The 25935-nt window shown below is 36.8% G+C and overlaps 1 protein-coding gene across 3 annotated transcripts in view; it reads right to left on the minus strand.

Annotated features, from left to right (window-relative positions):
• LOC105051246 (pachytene checkpoint protein 2 homolog) overlaps nt 1–25935 on the minus strand; it is a 92585-nt gene that overhangs the window by 64294 nt on the left and 2356 nt on the right. For 2 of the 3 annotated variants that reach the window (XM_010931594.4, XM_010931593.4), the window contains exons 3-8: nt 22438–22544; nt 22265–22332; nt 21489–21592; nt 21301–21405; nt 17386–17475; nt 17214–17289 (exon numbers count right to left, since the gene is read on the minus strand). In XM_010931594.4, coding sequence (XP_010929896.1) covers nt 17214–17289; nt 17386–17475; nt 21301–21405; nt 21489–21592; nt 22265–22332; nt 22438–22544 — 550 coding nt within the window. Of the gene's footprint in view, nt 1–14396; nt 14467–17213; nt 17290–17385; nt 17476–21300; nt 21406–21488; nt 21593–22264; nt 22333–22437; nt 22545–25935 lie in introns of all 3 variants that reach the window. The other variant, XM_073243896.1, reaches the window with a different exon arrangement.

Genomic DNA, 25935 nt, shown 5'->3' on the forward strand with positions numbered 1-25935 from the left:
CAGACTTCCTAATAAATATCAAGCAGAAGGAAGGAGAGTCCCTTTGTGCCTATGTGAGACGCTTTAATGCAGCCACATTTGAAGTACGCGACCTTGATCAATCGATCTGAAGGGCGGACTTCAGAAGTGTCAGTTTTTTTCTCGCTCAAGAAGAGGTATCAAAAGGACTTAAGATATTTGCCTGGGCGGAGAAGTATGCTAATGCGAAGAAGCCTACGAACTACACGACACCCCAACCGAGGTGAAAGTCGAAGAAAGGAGACCGAAGCGTGAAGATAGGATGGAGTCATCGAGGTAAGAGGATTATCGAACCCCTCGACGATCTAGGACTCTGCCTCGAGACTGACGATCCAGAACCCCATCTCGAAATCGACGACAGCGGATTCCTCCTAGAGGTCGACGGAACACATCACCATTGAGAAGGTTCACCAACTACACTCCTTTGAATGCCCAATGGGTACAAATACTGATGGAAATAAAGGAGCAAGTGCCAAGAGTGAGGAGGATGCAAGCCCTACCAACCCATCGTGATCCAAATACATACTGCCTGTATCATCAGGATCACGATCATGACACCAAAGAATGCATCCAATTGTAGGACGAAATTAACGAGTTTATTCGGCGTGGGACGGGTTCTTGAAGCATCGAAGAGTGCAACGTGAAGCTCCACCAGAATTACCTCATTTGTCTGAACCACCCCGACAAGAACCTGTGGAGAACCAACCTACCATTGGAATAATAAATACCATTACTAGGGGGCAGGTCAACGGCGTGGCAGGAAGATTGGCAGCTCCAACCAAGAGGCAGAAGATTGAGGAAGCAATTACATTCTCCGAGGAGGATGCTTTAGGAGTCTAGTCTCTACACAAGAATGCGGTAGTTGTAGCTCTTAATATTACAAATTATGATGGGACGTCGTGTCTTAGTTGATAATGGAAGTTTAGCGGATGTATTATTTTATGATGCTTTCTTCAAGATGGATCTTTTCTTAGATCAGCTAGGAAGGCTCGACTCGCCATTGTCAGTTTTTTCAAAAATACCGTCCCTGTTGAAGGGGTGATCATACTACCATCATGGCAGGTCGGGCAACCAAACAAACCACAGTGTAGCTCGATTTCCTGATCATAAAATTCCCCTCGGCATATAATGCCATCCTCGAACAACCAGGGCTAAATGCGCTCCGAGTTGTGGTCTCGACATACCACTTGAAAGTAAAATTTCCAATGAAGCATGGGATCAGCGAACTCCAAAAAGACCAAGTCTTAGAACGACAGTGTTACTGTTAGATGTATGTCCTAGAAGCCAATATGACTGACACATTGTAATAATTCTATGGTACAATTTTGTACTTAATATATTGATATGATCAATAAAAGGATAAGTTCTTTTTCATTCAAGTATAATGTATCCTTAAATAGTCCATAGAATTAGTTTCGATACATATTCTTAAGATGTTAAGAATTAGAGACATGTATTTAATTCCTAAATGCTTCTAATCACAAGATCATCATGAGGACAATGATAGATCCGGATAGACTGACGTACAAATCGCTTCTTTCGGGATAGATGAGTCTCTGGTCTACTGTGTAGAGACACAGGGCAACGAGTGTGGGTAGTTAGAGAATAACTAGTACTGAGCGTGACCATACGAGAGATCACTTAGATTTCTATTCGATCGTCAGTGATTATCTCGATGCTGTAGTTGTGTGACTGATCTTTTGATCTGAGATGGTACTGCTACTCACAGTGAGGCTGCTGGAGTTTGACTAACACAAAAATATGAGTCTCAATGAGCCCTTGTAGTGGATGTTGGCGACAGTTGGTCCACTGTAGGGATAGGGTGCGCATCAAGATAGGATCTATCGATCTTGATAGAGAGGAGTAATCCTATGGGATTTAAAAGACAAGTCTATGAGTCTGTGGCCACAGCAGTGTGATTGATGAAAAAAAATTTCATAAAAGTCATAACTGGACTTGAGCTAATCGAATCTATCATATGACTGATGCTGAGATTTAACGATTTATCTATGACCTGCCATCTCGTCAGAACTCACAATAAAGGGACTAAATCACACGTTAATTACACCTAGAGGTTCATTTCAGTTCTACTGGATTACCACTACATACTGCTAGGTGTCACTGATGAATTATGAGAGCTCACTAGAATTGTTTCGGATCGACAATCTTTGCTGAGTTAGAGTAGAATTGTTCCGACCCATTGAAAAGAGTTTCAATGATACAATGATAAGAGATCATTGTATATCTCACTACTAGATAGAATTGAACCTATGGGATCACATAACAAAGGGATTAGATCTGAAATAAGTAATTGAACTTATGAAGTGTCAATTGGACTTAGAGAAACTCATTGGGTTCATGATAACCTTACTAGCACATGGTTGGATCCAATTCCTCTTTCCATTGGGATTACTTATTTGATAAGATAATTCTAACTTAATTATTTGCTAATAATCTACATGAATAAGATTCATGGGACTCCAATTGTTAGGTGTCTAAAGTTATGGATCATATAAATTAAGGGTGCAAGTCCCTAATTAATTTTTTGATAGTTATTCTTGGACGCCACCTTGATTTGATCAAGTTGGGTGTTTCCATTGATTAGAGGGCTTTTAGTTCTCCTATGGGGCATCTCTTAGGTGTGTTTAGGGTGTTTAATTATGGGTACAAGGGCTCCAATTATTGGCGCCTAAAGGATCTCCTAAAGTAAGTTGGATAACTTAAGTTAATAGGAAACTCAATGCAAGTAGGACTTGTATTATGAGATTGAATAGGATTCAATCTTTGTGCCTATTTAAAGGGACCTCCCTTAAGGTCCTTAGAGAATCCAAACCAGCAGCCCCCACGCCCATAGAAGGTCTCCACGCCCTCTCTTCCTCCCCTTTTCTCTTCTCTCTTGGGCGTTCTACATGCCCCTTCTCTTGGGACGCGAGTCCCAAGGTGTTCCATGCCCAAGGCTTGGGTGTTTTTCTTCCTTGCTGGTTTCTAGCATCTGGTAGCAGCACATAGCAAAAAGAAACTCTAGAGAAGAGAAGAAGAAGAAAATCAAGGAAAGAGATTACATGTTGATCGCGATCCAAACTTCGTTTAGATTCAGCAGGTTGAATTTTTGGAGAAGAAATTTCAGTTTGAAGAGGACTGTTCTAGACTGATCTCGAGTGGATACTCATAGAGGTCGGACATTTGTGCGGCTCAGAGAGAACCTCTTCTCTTCCAGATACAGATTTAAAGAAAAAGATTGCAAAATAGATATGTGATTTGATCACAATCTGAATTTCAGCATATGAGATAGATCCATATGGTTTTATGTTTTCATGCATGCATAATTCAGATTAAAAGTGTTTTGATCTTGTTCTCCGCTGCTGTATTTAGAAAATAAAGTTTTGAAATACATATGCAAGCACCAAACCCCGAACTCCAACAGTTACAAGATAGCTCTTCGAGAAGCAGCACCTCTGGAAGATCTCTCCGTCGAAGGGATGGACACTCGTAACGAATCAGCTGACCAACACAGAGAACTTGTGGAAGACCTTATCGTGGTCCCTCTCGAGGAGAGGAACAAGGGTCAATCCAGGTCGGGTCAAACTTAGACAAGATAACCAAACATCATCTCATTACCTTTTTGGCAGAAAAATACCGATATCCTCACTTGGCCAACTGCCAACATGCCAAGCATAGACCCTGAAGTGATGGTACATCAACTGAATATGGATCCTGCATACTGGCCCATCAAGCAAAAGAAATGGAGCTTCATCCCGAAACAACAGAAGGCAATCGCCGAAGAGGTAGATAAGCTCATCAATGCTAGATTCATCAAGGAGGTGACTTACCCAGACTGGCTCACGAACGTCATTTTTGTGAAGAAGGCGAATAAGAAGTGGTGGATTCGCATAGACTTAACCGACCTAAAAAAGGCATGTCCTAAGGATAGCTATCCATTATCTCATATTGACTAGTTGGTGGATGCCACCTCGAGCCACGAGCTACTGACCTTCATGGACGCCTTCTCCGACTACAACCAAATATGGATGGCACCTGAGGACGAAAAGAAGACCGCTTTTATCATCGATCGAGATCTATTCTACTGCAAGATTATGCCCTTTGGCCTGAAGAATGTAAGTGCTATCGACCAATGGCTGGTGAACAGGATTAAGGGTGGAAATGAACCGGGCCGCTCGTGAGCTGCTCATGGCCTGGCCTATTTTGGCCTGGCTTTACTCAGCTTATTTATCTAATTAAGCTAGGCCCAAGCCAAAAGATTAGCCTTTTTACTTAAACAAACTTGGCCTGTTTATGTTTGGCCTGGCTCGTGAGCCTGACAAACTAGCCTATATAATTAATTATATGAAATATATATTTTAAATATAATTTATATCATATAATTATTATTACTATTAATATATAATATTAAAATTTTTATACTCAATTAAGGACATCGTATTTCATTTCTTTAGTCCCTGACTCTTCGTTTTCAGTCTTAATTTAGACTATTGAGTGTTTAAGACTAGTCTTCCAGACTCTTCACTTCTCTGAGCCTTTCATCTTTCTCAATCCCAATTTCCACAGACATAATGAAGGCCCTTGCCCCTTATACCAGTGTACTTGATGGTGGATTTTAGCCTTCAAATAGGTGCTCTGCTTTCTTATACTTACTCTTTTTTCCTTTCTTTTTCTTTTTCATGATGAAAACTTTAAACATATAGTCCTTGTATATTAGGATGGAATTGGTACTCAATCTCATCTAATTTATTAATATAATAAGGGCGTACTCCTAATTTCATAGCCTAAAAGAATTCATCAATTTTGTCAATATATCTTTCTTGTGCCATACGCATGGCATGTGTTCATGATAGATAAGAGTGGTTCAGCATCCACATGTTTGCTTCACTTTAAAATATTTTAGCAATGAATAGATAAATTATGCATGTATTTTTATGTTTTATGTAGGTAAAAGGTGTTTTAAATTGTGAATGAAAGAGGTTTCAAAAAGAAATATACAAATCTTGATTAAATTTTATGTTTTGAAGTGATGGGATTCCGAATGGACATAATTAAGTATACAAGCCAACTTTGTGCTCCCTTAAGTATAAATTTAAGACATGCAAGTCATGGCATATAATCATTATTAGTTTATCTTTTTAGAATATGAAAGCTGGGCCTATTAGTTTCAAGAATGGTTGAGTCATATTTGGTACTAATGATAAAAAAACTTGTATATGTTGTCGTTATATATTAAATGATTTTCTATAAGCTCTTCCTTGTTTTTTCTTTCTATAAGTGAACTTTGCTCTTGTGATGTAACTTACTTTTAATTAGAGGAGCAAGTTCTATATGTGGTAGCAGATGAATTGTACAATCTACATTTAGTAGATGTTTTATGGACTAGTAATATTATGCAAAATATCATAAAGACTGTGGAAACAATGCCCTTGTTAAAGATTTTGACTTGGTCTTTAGTAGAGTATTCCTTATTACTTAGAAACAAGAATTAAGTATAGTCTAAATTTTCCACTAAAAAAATGTTTCTTTCAAATGCTACAACCTATTGTGTTAGTTTGGCTACGTACAAGTGATGAGCTTGCCTGATGCTTTTATGAATGAAAACATATTGCCTTGTTGCTATGTTTGTTATATTGATTTTAATATTATAATTTCTACTTTGTTGAGCATCTTATATCTTAGCAAATTTCTCAAGAATTTTCATGTTTTTAATGTCTCAAGTTAAATTAAAACTTGGCTGAAATTGTTCTTAATGCGTGTTTTTGTTAGGATGGCCTCTCAAGAAGGCAATGATATTGGTTCACAAACAGGGCTTTCATATGAAGAATTTGGACCAGAAAATGAGTTAGAGAATGAGAACAATGTCAATAATTACATGCCGCCATTCCCTTCCATGGAGGAAGAAGATGAACAAGAAAATGAAAATGTTTGTCCCATTCAAAAGAAGAGAAAGAAAACATCAAAAATTTGGATTGATTTCAAAGAAGTTATTCGCTCTAATGGTTCTAAGAAGGCTGTTTGTATTCACTGTAAGGACGAATTTTCTCTTACTGGGACAGGAGCTAGCACTAGTACTTCCTTGAGACATATGAGAAAATGCACAAAAAAGAAGTTGTACTTGGCTCAGCGGAAAAAGAAAACCACCTTACCATTTCAGCCATTTGGGACAGGTTCTGGTGTTGTCACTCATCCTTATATTGTTCCTGATGCTAAATATGAGCAAGAAAAAATGAGAGAACTCATTGCCACAGTTGTTTTAATGCACGAACATCCTTTTAGCATTGTGGAGGAAGATGGATTCCTATTTATGCTGAAGTATTCAAATCCTGAATTTGAAAGAATTTCACGTAAAATAGTGAAAAATGATTGCATGGCAATATATGAGGCAGAGAAGAAAAGGCTCAAGGCTCTACTGAAGAATGTGAGCAAGCTTAGTCTAACCACTGATATGTGGAAATCAAGTCCTCAGACAGTTGAGTATATGGTAATCACTGGTCATTTTATTGATACAGAATGGAAACTTCAAAAAAGAGTTTTGGGTTTTGTTAAAGTGCCCCCTCCTTGGCATGGTGTTGATGTAGCTGATGCAATTTTCAAATGTTTGAAGGATTAGGGAATTGAGAATAAAGTGTGTTCAGTATCAATTGACAATGCTAAATACAATGATTCATGCCTCAAGATATTGAAGGACACTTCGCTAAGAAATAAGAAATTGGTTCTTGAGGGAAAGTTATTTCATATTCGATGTGCTGCCCACATATTGAATTTATTAGTTCAGGATCGTCTTGCTGAGATTAAAGGTATAATTGAGAATGTACGTGAAAGTGTTAAATATGTCAACCACTCTGATGCAAGGTTGAAGGTATTTTTTGATATTGCTCAGCAGCTTCAATTGAAAGATAAGAAGTTGATAATCGACCATCCCACTCACTGGAACTCGACTTATGAGATGTTATCTGTTGCTCTAAAGTTCAGAGAAGTTTTTCCAAGGTTCAAGGACAAGGAGCCTCATTATGATCATTTGCCTGAGCCTGAGGATTGGGAAAAGGTGGAGATGGTTAGTGAGGTTTTAAAAGTGTTCAACACAACCACTCATGTTATATCAGGTAGTGATTATCCCACTGCTAATTTGTATCTTACTGAAATTTACAGAGTGAAGGAAGTCATTGATAATGCAGCAATGAAGGGTAACAACTTCATGCGTCGTATGGCTTTGTCAATGAAAGAAAAATTTGATAAATATTGGGGACAATGCAATCTAGTGATGGCTATTGCATGCGTTTTAGATCCAAGATTCAAACTCTTTGGGGTTAAGATGATCTTTCCAATGATTTATTATCCAGAGTTCGAGGTTGTAAAGAATGTGAGGATTGTGGAAGAATTACACAAGTTATATGCTGAGTATGATTCTTTATATAGAGATGAGATTGCCAATAACAGTGAAGGAAATAGTGGTTCATGCAGCACAAACTCATCTACTCTCAATGCTTAGAGTTCTGTCTCGGCAATGTCCAAGCTTGTAAGCTTGATATGTCAACAAGAGTCTATTCCTCTTGTAAAATCAGATTTAGACTCTTATCTTGAGGAGGGTTGTGTGAGTTGTGATGATAATGCATCATTTAGTGCTTTGCAATGGTGGAAGGAGAATAGCTTGAAATATAAGACTTTATCAAAGATGGCAGCTGACATACTAGCCATTCCAATCTCAACTATGGATTTGAAATCTACATTTAGTGCTGGAGGAAGAGTAATTGATTCTTATCGAGCTTCTTTGGCTCTGGAGACAGTTGAAGCATTAATATGTGGTGGAGATTGGCTTCATAACAAGTATGGTGTGAAGAAAAGAAGAAAGGTATTTGTTACATGATCTACTTAATTACTACTTACTACTTAAGTACTTAAAGAGTTAGCTATAGTTATAGCTTTGAAATTTTTAGATTCAGTAATATATTGTCTTTTATGTAGAAAGAAAATATAAATTAATTCATTCCCCATATTGTCTGTACTTTGTAGGAGAAGATGCTACAAATGGATGTCACATTACCTTGCTCATGATGATGGAACGTGCTCACTGGATATGACTCTTTGCACATTGAAATTGCTAAGCTGAAACTTATATTATCATCTTTTTTTATTTATTTTGGTGCTTATTGATTGGGATTTGTGTGGAACTAGAAACTTTATGTAATGCTTTTGCATTTTACTTTGTGGTTGGAATTTGTTTAAGACACTGTTGGCTAGTTATTATGCTGTTGAGATGAAAATTTTATGATAATTTGTTATGAAAAATAAATTTTATATGTTTAAAATAGGCTTAGCCTAATAGGCTAACAAGCCAAGCCAGGCCTTGTTAATTTTATAAATAAACCAAGCCAAGCCTAATTTTTTGGCCTATCATAGGCCACAAGCCAGGCTCAGGCTAGTAATTTCTATAATAGGCCTAGCCTTTTAAAGTCTTGGCCTGGCTCATTTCCACCCTTAAATAGGATCTTTAAAGATTAGATCAGTAGAAACATGGCGGTCTATGGGGATGATAGCCTAGTTCAAAGCCGAACGTCGGGCGACCACGTTAGTGATCTCAGAGAAACCTTCTCAACCCTTCAAAAGTTTCGGATGAAGCTGAATCTAACCAAATGAGCATTCGGAGTCACTTCAGAAAAATTTCTCGGATTTATGGTCTTTTGTCAAGGCATCGAGGTGAACCCAGAAAAAAAATCTGAACTATGCAGGAAATGAACCCACCAAGGTCGATAAAGGACGTGCAACGCCTCACCAATAAAATAGTTACCCTTAACCAATTTGTTTCCAGGATGGTCGGGCGGTTTCTCCCTTTCTTTAAGATCCTTAAACAACCAAAAAATTTTCTATGAACCGAGTGCTAGAAGGTGTTCGATGAGCTGAAGAGTTATCTCAGCTCTCCCTTACTTCTCAGCAAATCCAAGCAGGACAAAGAGTTATACCTTTATCTAATAGTTTCACGCACGGCAATAAGTTTGGTCGTTGTTCACAAGGGAAAGGCTCAATAGCTTGTTTACTACATTAGCAAGGTTCTACATGACATGAAGACAAGGTATTAAAAGCTTGAAAAGATGATTTTCGCACTCATGACCTCGACCAAAAAGCTCCATCCTTATTTTCAAGCTCATATTGTAGTGCTTCTCATCGACCAACCTCTGAAGACTATGATACTCCACCAATCCAACACTTCAAGTTGGGTAGCCAAATGGGTTATCGACCTCTCAGAATTCGATGTGAAATTTCGACCTTGACCTTCATTAAAGCACAGGTGTTCGCAAATTTCATTCTAGAGCATACTATTCCCAAAGAAGAGCCGGTGAAAGCTGTCCAAAGGAGAAAGAATCTAAGGAATTCTAGACAATGCATGTAGATGGATCATCTAGCTCAACAAGATTGGGAGCCAAGCTGATCCTCACTAGCCTAGAAGGAGATGTCACTGAATACACCTTGTGCTTTGGATTCCCAACCACCAACAACAGAGCAGAATATGAAGCTCTAGCCATGGGGCTTAAATGGGCAAAGGAGCTTGAAGTGCCATGCTTAAGAGTCTACAGCGACTCGCAGCTTGTGGTTGGACAAGTCCAAGGTGAATATGAAGCCTAGGAGGGGAACATGATGAAATACTTGCATAAGGTTAAAAAACTTAAACCTTGACATTTGAAGATATTGATATCCAACAGGTCCCAAGATCAGAAAATTCTTGCGCCAACCTACCATCAAAGCTTGCAACCTCCACACTAGCTGATCTACACAAAGAATCCTTTCTTGAAGTCTGAAAAAAGCCCAGCATCAAAGAGCCTATCTCTGTACTGTAAGTCGACCCCGAACCAAGCTAGATTGATCCCTGATCCGCTACCTCAAAGAAGGAACACTCCTAACCGACCTAAAGGAAGCCTAAAAGATAAGGCACCAAGCACCACGTTATGCCTTTCATGAGGATAAGTTGTACAAGAGTTCATATTCTCTACCCCTTCTCAAGTGCTTACATTCGCTCGAGACTGATTCTACGTTACACGAAGTACATGAGGGGATATGCAAAAATCACTTAAGGGGTAGGTCCTTGATTTATAAGATACTTCAACAGAAGTATTACTGGCCAACCCTACAGCAAAATACAACCAAGTTAGTGCGAAAATGCGATCAATGCCAGAGACATGCCAGTATACAACACTGACCTGCTGCACCTTTAACTCCCATCAAGGCTCCTTGGCTCCATGCATAGTGGGGAATGGACATCTTTGGTCCTTTCCCATAAGAGTCAGTGGAACTTCCTGCTTGTGGCCATCAATTACTTCATCAAGTGGATCGAAGCCGAACCATTGGCCTGCATTACTAAAGCTAGAGTGAAAGACTTCATCTAGAAGTCCATTATTTGCCGCTTAGATATGCCTCAGGTTTTGATCACAGATAATGGCCGACAATTCAGCAATGCTCGGTTCATCGAATTTTGTCAAGAGCTAGGCATCACCCATCACCTCAGTCGGCCACCCACAAACTAACAAGGAAGCTGAGGCAACTAATCGGACTCTTTTTGTAGGGCCTAAAGGCGAGATTAGATTAGGCAAAAGTATCTTGGGCGAACAAGCTTCATCACATGCTTTGGGCCTACCATACCATCCCACAGATTCCTACCGGAGAAACTCCCTTTAACATCGACTTCAGAATGGAAGCTATGATCCCTCTCGAGATTGATATTCCATCATCTCGGGTGGAAGGCTTTAACGAGCAGAATAATCCAAAGCAAATCTAGATCTACTCGAAGAGACTCAAGAACGTGCTAAGGTAAGAATGACGGCCTACCAGAGCAAGGTTGCGAGGTTCTACAACACCTAAGTTAAAGGGAAGATGTTCAAGGTCGGCGACCTAATACTTGAAAAGCCAAAGTGTCGCAACCAAGAGACCAAGGGAAGCTCACTCCAAACTGGAAAGGACCTTATCAGGTGGATAAAGTTATTAGGCCCGAAACTTATCATCTAAAGTGGCTCGATGGAACCTCACTACCTCAACCGTAGAATTCCAAAAACCTGTAAATGTATTATCAATAGTGTAATGGCCATTTTCTTTAATAAAAAATGAATTCCTTCTTATGAACTTCTTTTGTTGAGCTTTACAGGATAAAGGCATGAACTAAAATATCATCTCCATTGATCCAGGCCGAAGGCCTCGAGCGGCTAAGATCGAAAAACCACTCATCCCAAGACGAGCAGAGCTAAAAACCTTAGTCATTCAAGAAGTGAGGAGTAACCCCATAAAAGGACCCTCGAAGCTCTAAAAGCCTCATCAATCCAAGCCGAACACCTCGGATGGCCAAGAAGTGAGGCGTAATCCCATAAGAGGACCCTTAAAATCCCCTCATCCCAAGATGAGCTGAGATGAAAATCTTAGCCATTCAAGAAATGAAGGGTAAACCCATAAGAGAACCTCGAAGCCCTAAAATCCTTATCGATCAGATGAAAGACCTAAGACAACCAAGAAGCGACGGGTAACCCCATAAGAGGACCCTCGAAAAGCCTCTCGTCCTAAGACGAGCTGAGCTGAATATCTTAATTGTTCAGGAAGCAAAGGATAATACTATAAGACGACCCTCGAAGCCCTAAAGACATTGATTTGGGCTGAAGACCTCCGGCATCCAAGAAGCGAGGGATAACCCATAAGAGGATCCTCAGAAAGCCCCTTGTCTTGAGACGAGCTGACCTAAAAAACTTGGCCATTTGAGAAGTGAGGGGTAAACCCATAAAAGGACCCTCAAAGCCCTAAAGCTATGTTGATTCGGGCTAAAGACCTCGAGCAGTCAAGAAGCGAGGAATAACTCCATAAGAGGACCCTCGGAAAGCCCCTCATCCTAAGATGAACTGAGCTGAAAATCTTAGCCATTCGAGAAGCGAACATAACCCCATAAGAGGACCCTCGAAAGCCCTCAAATGTTATCTTCAATAATGACAATCCGATCTAAAGTAGCCCCTCATCCTTAAGATGAGCTGAACTACGAATAGCTACGACAGGAAGAACCTCTGGGAGCCTGGTGTAGGAACTGAACAATGTCAAAGCCATCCTGAAACCACTCGAGTTTGGGAAAGTTGCCAGAGCATCACCAAAAAGGCCTCAGATAGTCGTCGGAACTCGCCACCGCCTTAATGCTCAAGAACGATAAAATGGTAAAGGTGAACATGAAGGGACCAGGGCCATTATTTATAGAAACCTCGGACGACTCAAATAAAACATCAATTCAGCCAGGTTCACTGGATAGCTGCCACTTGGCATTACCTGGTTGGCCAAGCCGACCTCCCCTGGATGACATATTTATGAAGCCCTCAGACGGCGCAAATAGCATGCCAATTATAGCTAGCCCCACTTGATGGCTGACACTTGGTGCTTTCTAATGATCTACACCAATCTCCTGCTGATAGGGCGATCAAGTGATTCAACAGTTCATTTAGCATGAAAAAGCAAGCATGACATTTCGCTTGAAGGAGCGGAGGTGCGACATGTGTCCCTTGCAAGACCGAAAGAACTGATGTAATATACTCCCTTCATCCGACCTAACTCTAACTCGAACTTGAGAGTAAGGGGCACATGACATGAGGGGGAAAATTTTTACCTCGGTTGAAGCCAATGTATTGGTTGCCTTGGGTAGGCCACCCAAGGTATCCTTGAGGCCGATTCAAGCTAACATTCCAGAGAAGTTTTATGCTTCATGTTGTTGCCCAATTTACGCCAATTAGAGAAATCCCAAAATCTGCATGACAGCTTGCCAAGAGCAGATAAGGCTGAAGATAACGATATATATCTCTAGATATGGCAAGAAATAGCAAACATATTTTTCTCAATAAAGCAAGGCTAGCAACTTGATTCTCCAGATTCCTTATGGCACTTCCACCATTGCCTATAAATAGAGGGCCAAAGGGGACCCTCAAAGTATGTGATCACTTCTCTCCCAATTCTCGCTCCTTTCCCTCTGTTCTCTAATTTTCTGACTGGAGCATCGAAGTGTCCCCACCGAAGCTAACTCCAATTAGGGACTTATTTTGCAGGTCAAGTCTCGCCACCCAACGTTAGCCGCATCCTTTCTCCGACTGTTCTAGCCTTCGCTAGAAGACTAGCGGCAACATCAAGTGTTATATGTTAACCAATCATTGTTTAGCAATGAATCATCTGAATGCTATGCTAATGCTGAGCTAAGTTCAAATTTAGTTTTAGATCATTTAGTCAATGGGAAAATGAAATGGACAATTTTTGAAATGTTTAAACTTTAAACAGATTTCAACAATTAGCAAATGAGCACTCAACATTTAAAGGATGTTTCTTAAAATTTTTGTGTTGAATAGTTCATGGAGTCATTTGCTTGAGTATTTTAGCAATTGTTGTCTATAACATGTGTTAAGGCATGATATTGATGTGGCTGAATATCACTCTATCATGTCATGAAAAATAGGTATCCATGCAAGCCTCATATTGCTTTCAAAAATCACACATCCACATAACCCTAGAAATTTGCATGCAGGACAGTTTTGGATAGTTTCAAGAATTTGGAAGTGCAATGTTGGTATTCAAAAACCTTAAACCATGTCCATGAAACCAATGCTTGGTGTATCACTCGTAGAGAAGAAGTTTGTGAACTCTTCTCTTGGTGTTTCTTGTAAAGGACTATTGTTGCTCCAGGAGCACACTAATATCACTCAAAATCTTGGTTCACCTAAGGAACAAGGAAAATCAAAGTGAAAACAAGGACAGTTAGCCATTTTTGAATCTTTGAATGAATTTACACTTTAAATGTTGAACAACTATTTGCTTGTACATTTCTCAGAAGATCAAAATGTGTAACATTAGTAGGGTTGGCTATTGTAGCCAACTGAGCATGATCCAAAAATTAATGAAGGGAATCCAATAACATCTACGATGTTCTTCTAAACTCATGGACGGTAAAAACATTTTGCTTTTTCTAGAAAGAGGTAAAATGGTACCATGGGTAATGACTTCATTACAACCTATAAATTAATGAAAGTAAGATATTGAATTTATCATAATCAATATATGAAGATGTTTGGATGGACTGATAGAAGTTTGAGGATTATTGTAGTGGCATAAAGAATGCAAATTTTAGTAGAAATGTTCTTCATTAATTCGTTAATCCAAGTTTTTCAAGTTTGAGAAAGTCACGGTAAATAAAGGATAAAATTGACACATCAACGTAAATTTTGGACAATCTAAGGAGTCAGTATCATCATATGTATCCAATGTAAGAATAAATCGATGTAAATGGACTCAACCACAATGCATAATTTTGAATCTGATCAATCATAAATTTAAAACATGCACAAGGAGAACCAAAAGAAACAAAACAGAAGAAAAATAAATCTCACCAATTAAAACAAATACAAGGTTATTTTCTTCCTCCACCATCTCCTGAATTTTCTGGAAAAGTTTCGCAACCTGAACTAGATATGTTAAACTAACTGAATGCAAAGGATATCAAATTTGAAACTGACAAGTCATGTGAAGAAAGGTTTGTATGTCATTTGTTGAACACTTGCCAGCTATTGGACTCCACTTATGCATTTGGTGTGAAAGCCTCCAAAGGACCCAAGCAAAAAAAGGATATATATATATATATATATATATATATATATATATATATATATATATATATATATATATATATATATATATATATATATATATATATATATATATATATATACACTGATAATAAATGTGCATAAAGATATACAGGAGGAAAATTGTGATTTGCACATGTTATAAGAAACTATTTTTCAGACATTCCATGAGAAGTGAGAAACCAGCACTATTTTTTTAGTTAAAATAAAAACAACATCAAATGAAAAGAGCAAGGTACTTTAAAACTGTGGCATCATTTTTGACAGCACATGTGAAATATAATGACTTGCTCACCTTGTAAATGAAATTTTAGCATATTATAATCATCTCCAGGTTATTCACCAAAGTACACAAAATGCCCCCAAGCTCAAATATGGTGGTAAGTGATCCTTGCAACTGTCTAAACCTCAAAGTTTGATCAGTTAAGATAGTAGTTTTACTTTGTTAAGAAAGGAAAAGGGTAACAGAGTATACAAATCCAGTGAATTTATAAGTATACCTGGATTGGCATCTGAATATCAAGTGGATACATTAGCTATGTTCATATTTGCCTAGCATTAGATTTGCATACTGAATTTGATCAAATGTTACTGGATTGCTGACATTGATTAAGAAAGCAAACAATTATTAATTCGAATGGGAGTTTAAACACCATCTAGGGATGTGTAGGGAAAGGAAAACCATCTTTTTTTTTCTTTTTGAAAGTTGGAGGCAACAAGTCGAGCATTGCATCCAACTAGGACTTCCTGAAGAAATTATTAAAGATCTGAACAGGAAGCTCAAACAGGTTTAGGCTGAGTAGCTGACATCATGACTGATCCCTCAAATTAGCAGCTAGTCTAGATTTCTAAAAGAAAATAAAAAATGAGTGGGAATACAGATGTTGTGATATTAAACAAAATAAATTTTTAAAAATAAAAGAAAAAGATTGGACTGTCAAGTGATGCCAATAACAAATGAACTAAAAGCTTGTTTAGCATAAACAGGGCACTCCATTTTTAAGTTTTGGCCCTATATAACCTTTACAAATATTTTGCATATTTGTCCTCTAAAAATTTACGATTTGCATATATAGCTCTCAAATCATCCAATTATTGCAGGATACTCCTTTGGTTTATCAGGGCTAAATGGGGTTAAGAAACAATTGTTTTAAGTGTAAAATAACTTTATGAACCTTTTACATTAACATCCTTGAAAATTTATATAAAAATATCACTCTTTTCATTGCAAACTGAATGCTTTATTTTTTAAGGTAATTATACAAAAGGATGATAACCTCAAATGATTTTCAAAATGGTTATTTATTAATACCATTAGCCAAAAATCTAATGGGAGTAACATCCATGCAAATAAGATGATTTGAGAGGTATGCGTGCAAATAATGATTTTCGGAGTTTAAATATGTAATCAACCATATTTGTAAGAGTATATGCAAAAAAATCTTTTAAATATTGACATATTGTGTCATGCATGTTCATGCATGTGTGAGCGTGCATGTAATAGCATGTGTACGTATTCGCATATGTATGTGTACGTGCACATGCATGTGCATCTATCATATTTGTATGTTATTTCTATTGGGTTAGGTATTTTTGTCACAAATTCAGGCTTTGATGTAGCTCAACAAGTGCTCAAATTTAATCCTAATGACAATTCTAAGTCCTCAACAAACTCTGTTGAAATTCGAAAATTATCAAAGCCCATCCAACATTGCCAAGAAGGTAACCATTATATTCCATCCCTTAAAAATAAGGTGTGCTTGAAAAAATATTTTATGGGATGTTTTCCATGTCAATAGGCACATGATCAACAATTTCGATGGCTCTCCACAAAGCTTATTCCACTTATACTTTAAGCCACAAGGCTTAACTAGGTAGCATATTTGAGGTTGGTTGCACCACACCACTAATAGATTTGGTTGTGTTTTTAAACTTGTACTTGTTACAAAAAGAGAACATGGTTGAGGACCCAAAAATAACAATTGCATCCTAATCTACAGTTGTAAGATTTTCCCCAAAAAGGTGACTAGTAATATTGATTATATATCAAAATCAAAAGAGTGACACTGCATGATGGATGGATAGAAGATGTACTATAGACACAACTGCATAAAAAAAAATTTAAAAAAAAAAAAAGAACAAATCCACCAGCTAAAAGGATGATAAAATAACATGGTATAAAGACATAAGATCAAGTTAATATAAAGACAATAATGACATATGACAAAATAAATCATGATTTCCTATTGACAATTGAGCTATGCATGCTTGTGCATCATGTAGGGTTAGCCAGTATTTTCAAAATAAATATTACATGAATTTGAAAGGTCAAGTTTCACATGGCCTTAAATCCCCTATTATCACAAAAAAGGTGCTTTAACCTCTCATGACATGCTAATTTCTTGATAAATACCATGGTATATCAATAAAGAAAGTTATATCAGTTCTACCAGAAAAAGAGAAAGTTGAATCACAATAGAGAAATGTAAACTGTTCATCTAGAGAAAGAATAAATCATTATTTGAATATCAAAAGACACAACTATGAATTAAAACAACATACCAGTTTGCCACTTTCAGAAAACCATTTGCTAAATAGGGAATGAGCATTAACCTCCACCAATTGGCATTGTGAATACCTAGGTGAAATCCATTAGAGATGTCAACACCCATAAACAATGTCATCATGAATGTTATGGTTAATACGTACCAAGAAATTTTGGTCCCTTACTAACCTTGACTTAAAGCGTATAGAAAGTTTTTGAGCCAATGCTTTACACAAAGACGTCTTTCCAGTTCCTGGAGGTCCATGCAAAAGGATAATCCTGTAAAACACATTGAGTGTAACCTAAGAAAAACACTTACTAGTCCACACTTTCTTCTCTTCAATTGGTTCAACTGCTACGTAGTAGTGTATAGACATATTTCTAGAAAACAATATAATGCTAAGCTGATATTAAATATCTGCTTCAAATATCATTTAGTATGTGCACTGCACAGATCTGTCAACCAAACTAACACTACACAATAAGCTTGCATGTTAGCAACACAATAATACCAAAATTCCTGCAAGAGGAAATGTAACTAAATATAGCATTTCAGGTGTTGTCCAGATACTGCCGGCACCATGGGATACTTGTACAGAAAGCTTTCATGAACCATCTCAACATTCCTTTCATTCTAGATGGAAGATAACAAAAATGTCAGGGTATTGCTTAACCATAAAATCTTGATGTAGGACTCATTTACATCTTTATGCCCACTTGATTGAGTTCCTTAATCATGTTTAGTTATGTTGATTGGAAACCCTAACTTTCACCCAGGTTTCTATTGTAGCTTTTAGACTAGCTTTCATCTTATTAATAACATTGTATCATTTGTCTATGACACACCATGGTAACATCAGGAGCTGTATAGGCGGATCAGGATTCGAATCAATAACCTGGGACTGTATCACATTTAACACTATTTATAAGTTTCACCAAGCTCTCCCCTTCTAATTGCCTCAATTTCTTCTCTTACGTGACCAACTATCTCAATCATACCCAATCATTTCTTAAGATAATATTGCTAAAAAGTTATGTTGAAAATCCAAAGTGACATAAATTTAGGAGTCAAATGGCAAATTGTTCACAATACCTATAACTTTATATCCATTATCCAGACCAAGAATTGGATAATCGGTTTTGGTTTCGTTATCAATCAAGTCTATGAAATTTTGGTTTCAGCAATTTCGGAAGTTCTGCTCCAAGTTTCAGAGTACGGCCAAAAGAAAATCAAAAAGATGAGAGATAGAGAGAAAGAAATAGAAGGACAAGATAAGAAGCCAAGAAAAGTTGTTAGATCATATTTTAGAGTATTTTGTGTTATATAGGTTCTTTAGTTGCGTAGTTTCAACAATTCTAGACCAAATTTAATATTGGATATATGTAGAGTTAGATATACATGTATTTTTTTTATTGTGAACAAATATATATCATTTACTTCTAGAACTTCCATTGTTTGAAAATCCATTAAATTTGGAAATTTTGAAGCTTTTTAGTGTTGAGTGCATTCAATTCTTCTTCTTTATTTTTCAGTAGACTCATAAGTAATATTGAATTCTCATTTTTTGAGATCAAGTAACTATTTAGTGCATGTTATGATGTATGTAGTTATAAAATATTATATTCATTTTGTATTAAAAATATTCAATATTTTATATTCGTTGAGGATGATAACAGAAATGGAGAAGAAATAGTAATGGATAAAGAAATGACAGAAAAGGTTGGATAAGTAAACAGGATAAGTGATAGACTAATCGCAATTAGATAGTTATAGATGAGGAGATTATTAATGTAGTTACTGCTTATGCACCACAAGTTGGCCTAGAAGAGAGGATTAAGAAACAATTTTAGGGAGAAATGAATGGATTAATGCAAGTATTCCTGAAGGAGGAAAGATAATTATAGGTGGTGATCTAAATGGACATGCAGGGAAGAATAATATAAGAAATGAGAAAGTGCATGGGTTCAGTTTTTGAAATAGGAATTTAATGGGAGATTTGATCCTTGAATTTGTAGTAGCTCATGATTTGGCAGTTGTAAAAAGATATTTTAAAAAGAGAGATAGAGCACTTAATAATCTTTAGAAAGCAAAGCAAACTTATCACAAATAGTTCACTTTTTCAATGAGAGAAGAGAAAGATCAGCATGTAAGGATTGTAAGGCAATAACAAAAGAAAGTTTAACTGCACAACACAGCTTACTAGTTTTAGGTGTATATTAAGTGGAAGAAGGAAAGGAAATCAATAAACGTCCAAAGATAAGATGGTGGAATTTAAGGGGGAAATGTTATAGCTTTTAAGGATAGATTATGAATGGTGAAAAATCAGAATGTAAGAACTGAATAGAACAAACTATGGGACCAAATGGCCAGCTGTATTAGGAAGGTAGCTAAACATGTTTTAGCAGAGACAAAGGAGAAAAGCTATACACATGGAAAAGTCTGGTGTCGAATAATGAGATATAGGGAGCAATTAAAACAAAACCAATTTGCTTTAAACAATAGCAAAAAAATAAAAAAACATCAAAGATTTCATAAAATTTAAGGAAGCTGGGAAAGATGCAAAAAGGATAGCATGGCTAAATATGTAGCATTTGGTAATTTATATAATAGGTTATTTCAAAAGAAGATGAAACATGAAATTTAGTCAAATAGTTAAGGCTAAAGAAAGGAAAACAAAGAATATTGATCAAGTTAAATGTAATAAAAGTGAGGATTCTACTAAAGAAGTCTTCATAAACAAAGTACAGTCAAGGAGAGATCGAGGTTCTATTTGTACAACCCATAACAACGAAGTAGAGATAGTTTTAAAAAACCTATTAAGCTTTGAAAAATTATGGGAGATATTTGGTTAAATTGGCTTTCAAACCTATTTAACAAAATTATGAAAATTAAGAAATTGTCAAATGATTAAATGCAAAGTCTTGGAAGACGTGCCTATAAGAATAAAGGTGTTATACAAAACTATTTTAATTATCAGGGAACTGAGCTTATGAGTCACTCCATGAAATTACTGAAAAGAGTAATTGAACCAACATTAAAAAATGATATTATTCAGAAGTGCCATAGACCCAAAATAGGGAGGGCAAACTACACTAGATGTAAAAGGTCTTATCCTAACTAGATCAAACATATGCACAATTTCCAACCAAGGCATAAAGTCCCAGACTTCACCCTCTTCTCCTGAGAAGAAAATCAAACCTTTATCAAGCACATTGGCTCTTTTATCATTCAACGTGGTGAAATGGCTAGCAATGACCTTTAACAAACTTAGGTTGCTCCCTCACTCATTGACCAAAATGGCCTTTTGGTGGTATATCGTTCTTCACACAATTCAATACATAGTGGGCATTCTAGAACAAAAATTCTGTACCCAAGTTTTTAGAATGGAACTTTGGGTCATGATGGCTGATTTGTTGAGGCTATGCTAAAAGCCAGGTGAGTCAAACGAGCAGTTCATTACTAGGAATAGGTGCAACCTAACCACCCCAAGAATGAATTTGTGAAATTAGCCCAAACTGGCCTAAATATGGAGCATTGGGACAAAAAATTGAAGGAACTGAATTCCATGACCTACTAGAATTGACCTCACAACTAACAGACTATGAAGTTTTGTTGAGAGAGAGAGAGAGAGAGAGAGAGAGAGAGACCAATTTCAAAATGCATTTATCAATGAAGACAATACAAAACTATGCTCACTAATGGGATTAAATCCCCCCACACCAGTTGAATGTTATTAGGAAGCAAAAAGAAATTTTAGGTAATAAATATTGCAAAAGTTTAATGCATTAACTTTGAACAAGCAATAAACCACTTACTAAACTAGAATGAAGTAGTTGATAACATATGGTCTAACAAGAAAAGGAAATTGAAAGCTTAGTATGGTACTTCTCTCTGCAAAAGTGTAGGGATGTCTTCATGCATCAAAAAGTTGCACCTTGATGACATTGACCTTCAAAGCTTGATAGCATTACAAAATTTAAATTTCCAGAGAAATCTTATGCCAACAGAAAAGTAATGCATGACACAAGAACCTAAACAAAACTTTTACAAACAAAAAATGCAGTTACAAGGTAGATATATGTTTCATATAAAAAGTTCCTTACCGGTTCCATGAAACAAGACAAGGATCTACACCCCTCTCTGTAAACAACAGAGCACTAGCAGCATACCGCAGCAACCGCTGCTTGAGACCAGTTTCATAAATTAAGCTGCAGAAATAATTATTAAAGTACTAAGCAATACCTAATGCCAGTTTTCAGAAATCAAGAAGAAATTGATGGCTGATACGAACCTTTCCCACAATCCGTCAAATTCTTTAGCTGGTAGAACCCACTCATTGAAGATTGAAAGCATATCATCTCCACTCAGCTCCTCACCTGGACCCTCTTCACTAAGCTGGCATATATGAGAAATTATAAATCTACAAACATGCTGAAAATTCATTCTTCCACAAATCTTAGTATATAAAAAATTGACATCAGAAGACAAAGAATTTTCGCCTACAGGTCAACTAAATGACCATAGAAGTTATGGAGAAGCACCAGTAGTGCTCAACTAATATTGAAAGAGTGAGTCAATCACAAGCTATGTGATTCCATGCAAATGATACAAACATGGATGTCCAAGAGAAAGACTGACCAAGCACTTGAATGTGATTTTTGTGCCAATTTTACTGCAATGCCGAATAAACAAAGATTGAATACAATATCTCTTTTATTTGACCAAATAAATCCAATAACAAAGAGATATTTGATTTTACAGCATTGCAATGTTCTCGGATAACACATCCAAGACAACTGAAATGGAAACAATTGTATGAAAGTATTTCATTGACCACTAAGATGCTAGGTCAAAAGACTAAATAATAACACATTCATCATTACAGTGATGATTGACAAATGGATATCCCATATACTTAAGGTCAATATGAAATAGATGCAGCAGATAAAGTCTAATGCATACAGATATGAAACATTGGGATGTAATTTTAGCCAACGATCTGCAACAAAAAACCAAGAAATAAAAGTAGCTCAATAATGTCAAAGTTGCACCATAAGCTATGTATACCTGAAACACATGCACAGCAAGCCTGACTTGCCAGAACAAAAGGACTTTATGGTTGTCCCCCGACTCATCTGCAGGAGAACATTAGTTACCATTAAGACAAGGAAAACTTAAATTGGGGAAAGTAAGTCAGAAATCTCCAAGAAAGGTGGGCCAGCTCCAGTAAGTTACTAAACCTGTGTCACAGATTAAGATTTTTTTTACATTTTCGAGAAGAAAAGTATCATCCACAGGCACTGGAACAGGACCATCAATATAGCTTAAACTCCTGTTCTCAAGCATCCTATACAAATTTAATCAAACAAAAAAATATCAAAGCAAAGTTAATAAAATTCTATGCGTATACATACTGGATGTATATGTAAGAGATTAAAGAAACAGGAAAGGAAAAGCGACATAACTATCAGATGAAATGTACAGAGAGCAGATCACAGTGGAAAATACAAAAGATGAACATTGGCATTATTTGAACTATTGTGGAAAGTAATCTAGAGCTAACCGAATAGAACATAACACAGAAGTTGAATGGGACTTGTCATTGGGCTGTTTCCATTTTATTACCAAGAAAAAGGACACTTCAAGCGGAAAATTGATGAAGATGAAACACACTAGAGATAAGTCATACACAAAAACAGGCTCATTTACTCATGTCTGAGGTGCATGTATCGACAGGAGCTGAGATATGATTATACAAGTAGATGTCAATAATACATTTAGCAAATTAGGGAACAGCGCATACCAGAACAGTAATAATCAATCAGAGTCGACTGAGCTACTAACAAATCAGGCGAAGGGTTCAATTTATCCCTAAGAGGACATCAAATATCTCAGTTGAAAGAAAAGAAACAAACAACAGTGGAACATTGATTGATGGTGACATAATTGTGCACAGGAAGCTAAACCTAGGTTTTCCACTCTAGAGAAGAATTGCTCTATGTATACTCCTAGGTAAGGAACATATATCCATACACAACCAAGACAAGAAAAAAATCAGAAAAATGTAAAATCAGTTAACACGTTGACAGGAACTGTTTTCCAGATTCACTGTTTAGCTTCCAACTTGTGCCTTGGAAATGAAAGCAATTACCTTCATCAGAAGATACTTTCTCTCTCTCTCTCTAGGTGAACCTCGGCAATTGCAGTTTGCTTCATGAACTTAAAACTGGCATAACCTAAAAGCTAGGTAGACCCATTCAAATCTCTGAGGTTTCTTGATAGGCTTGCTCTCTTGCCCAAAGTTGCCTTTGCTAGCTATTAATCAGGGATTGGCATCAGAATACAAGCTAGTAAAATTAATCTGCTAAACTGATCCTACATAGATGAGAATATGAGATACTTTTGTTGTTTAAAGTATGGAATCGGATCATATGCCAAGCAAGATGGTTTCCTCTCTTGTTTATTCTAACTAATAATAGGAACTTTGGATGCAAAATAAAAATGGTTGCTAATGGAACTTGATGGAGTCTATAACTAGTTTTCCTCTTTTTAAGCAGATTAATAGATTGTAGAAAAGTGCCTTCAAGTTACATATGTGCATCAAGCACAAGGCAAACCATTACAAGAGAGTTACATCATAATCACTAAGATTCCCGCCAGGTTAGAGCATTTCTGTTTCTGATAACCTGCCAAATGCATGCATATTTGTTATACCTAAGATTTCAGACATGTAGGGTGGAATTCAGGTAATAGGCAGCTTTAGGTAGCTAGCATCAAAGGCAATCAGAAAATACAAACCCATAGCAAGCAAGTTTTTTTTCTACAGTACCTCAAAATCTCCCAATCTTTAGGACTCTAGAGTCCTTGGCCCACCTTGACCCCCTTCAAATACCTTCAATTCCAGATAAGTCCCCAATTTGATCCTTCGTACAATTTCTTCTAAATTTATCACTTTATTCAATTTCATCATTCCATCCTGGAGTTTTTGTTCTCAACCATTTAATGTTCCTCTCGTTCCTTTCTTTATCATTTGGGGTTTGCAGAATAAATTTAAAAAGAAACAAACACAGCATTTTTTCCATTTAGTTTATTCCCCCTTTGTCATCACATAATACAAGCCTACCAAAACATGTTATTATTGTGCTTGGTCTCACATGATTGTGGCACGGAACAGAAGACGAAAAGATAGAGAGAGAAGAAGAAGAAGGAGAAAGAAGAAAAGAGAAGGAGAGGGAGAGAAAGCAGAGACTCAATACTCTGTGTTCTCAATAACGCAAACTGTGTTCTTGATAACATAATCATGGGTTTATATAGACAACCCAAAATACTAATAAGAGTCCACATAAAAATAACTAGAGTCCAAATAAAATTCTAGAATGCAAATAAAATAAAATTCCCTAATTGTATATTTGCACTCTATACTTGTAAAATAAAAGGTCTCCTAATTTCTATAGTTACATCTAACATAAGTGTGCCTAGATTCCTTATTATTGGACATTCCTCCATCAGGTTGTGCACCTAATGCCACAAGTAATGGTGGTCCTTGCTTTTGCCTCTTCATATTGTACACTTGTACAGAAACATGTGAATGGTGCAGTTTCTTATGCCATACACACTCCTACATGTTCTCATTCATGTTTATGAGTCCACCTCACTTTCCCCAATGATTTGCCTCCATGCATCCCATGCTGTCTAGGTTATTATATATGTTTTTCCATGCAACCACCTCCCCCACCCCCCCCCCCCGCCACCAACACACATGCAGTGATTTACTTCCATGCACCCCATGCAATCATTCAATGTAGCTTACTAGGGCATGTTTCCACAGCCCCATCCCACCCCCTTCCCATGAAGAAAAAGGTCGTGCAGATTTCACCAGTATGCATATGTGCATATTCTTTATGAACATACAAATTCATTTCCCTTAACAAGTGCTTCTATGCATTCTTATGCAACCATACAACCTCAATCGGATATGCAAAAATTGAAAACAGATAGAATAACAATTGTATATTGGTAAGTACAAACCTAGATTCAGTTCAAGCCAGCAGATGCAGATACAAATATTCCCTGCCCCTTGCACATATCTATAAACTCAAATCGATCTATATATGTTACATGCTTTGCTGAATCTGCAACCTCACTTCCTTTACCTACATGCCTTTTGAGAGTTCCTACGAAACCACACAATCTCAAATTGGTTATGCGAGAGCTGAAAATGGATGAGATATGGATCTCATATTGGTACTTCCATATCCCATCCCACTTTAGTCATGGCATGCAAATACAAATATGGATATTATTGCTGTTAATATCTTATAATTAACAATCCAGTCATTCACATAAATGGTCCCGAACAATCTGGATCTCATCCTTGGATCGAGAGAATCATAGGACACAGATTCGTATCATGAGTTATACAGTCTCTTAGATCATCAAAATCCAATTTGGTCATGTTATTTATTAAACCAGGTGGAAGGTCCATTTTAAACATTATTTGATTTGTTGGCATTTAGAATTATTTATTTATGACTAATTAGTCTTGATGACATTAAAAAGTATTTTAAAAAATGCCATTAAGAATTTTTACTTCTTGACAGTAAAGAAAAATTAAAGTGGAGTTCATGGCATCAAAAGAGAAGGTAAATAATCACATTCTTGAAACCATATGTCAAAAAAAAATCTGATTCTTTTTTAGTCTAAAATATTTTACATCAAAAAGTTTTGAATCTATACAC

Source organism: Elaeis guineensis, chromosome 9, assembly GCF_000442705.2.
Source record: "Elaeis guineensis isolate ETL-2024a chromosome 9, EG11, whole genome shotgun sequence".
NCBI classification, from domain to species: domain Eukaryota; kingdom Viridiplantae; phylum Streptophyta; class Magnoliopsida; order Arecales; family Arecaceae; genus Elaeis; species Elaeis guineensis.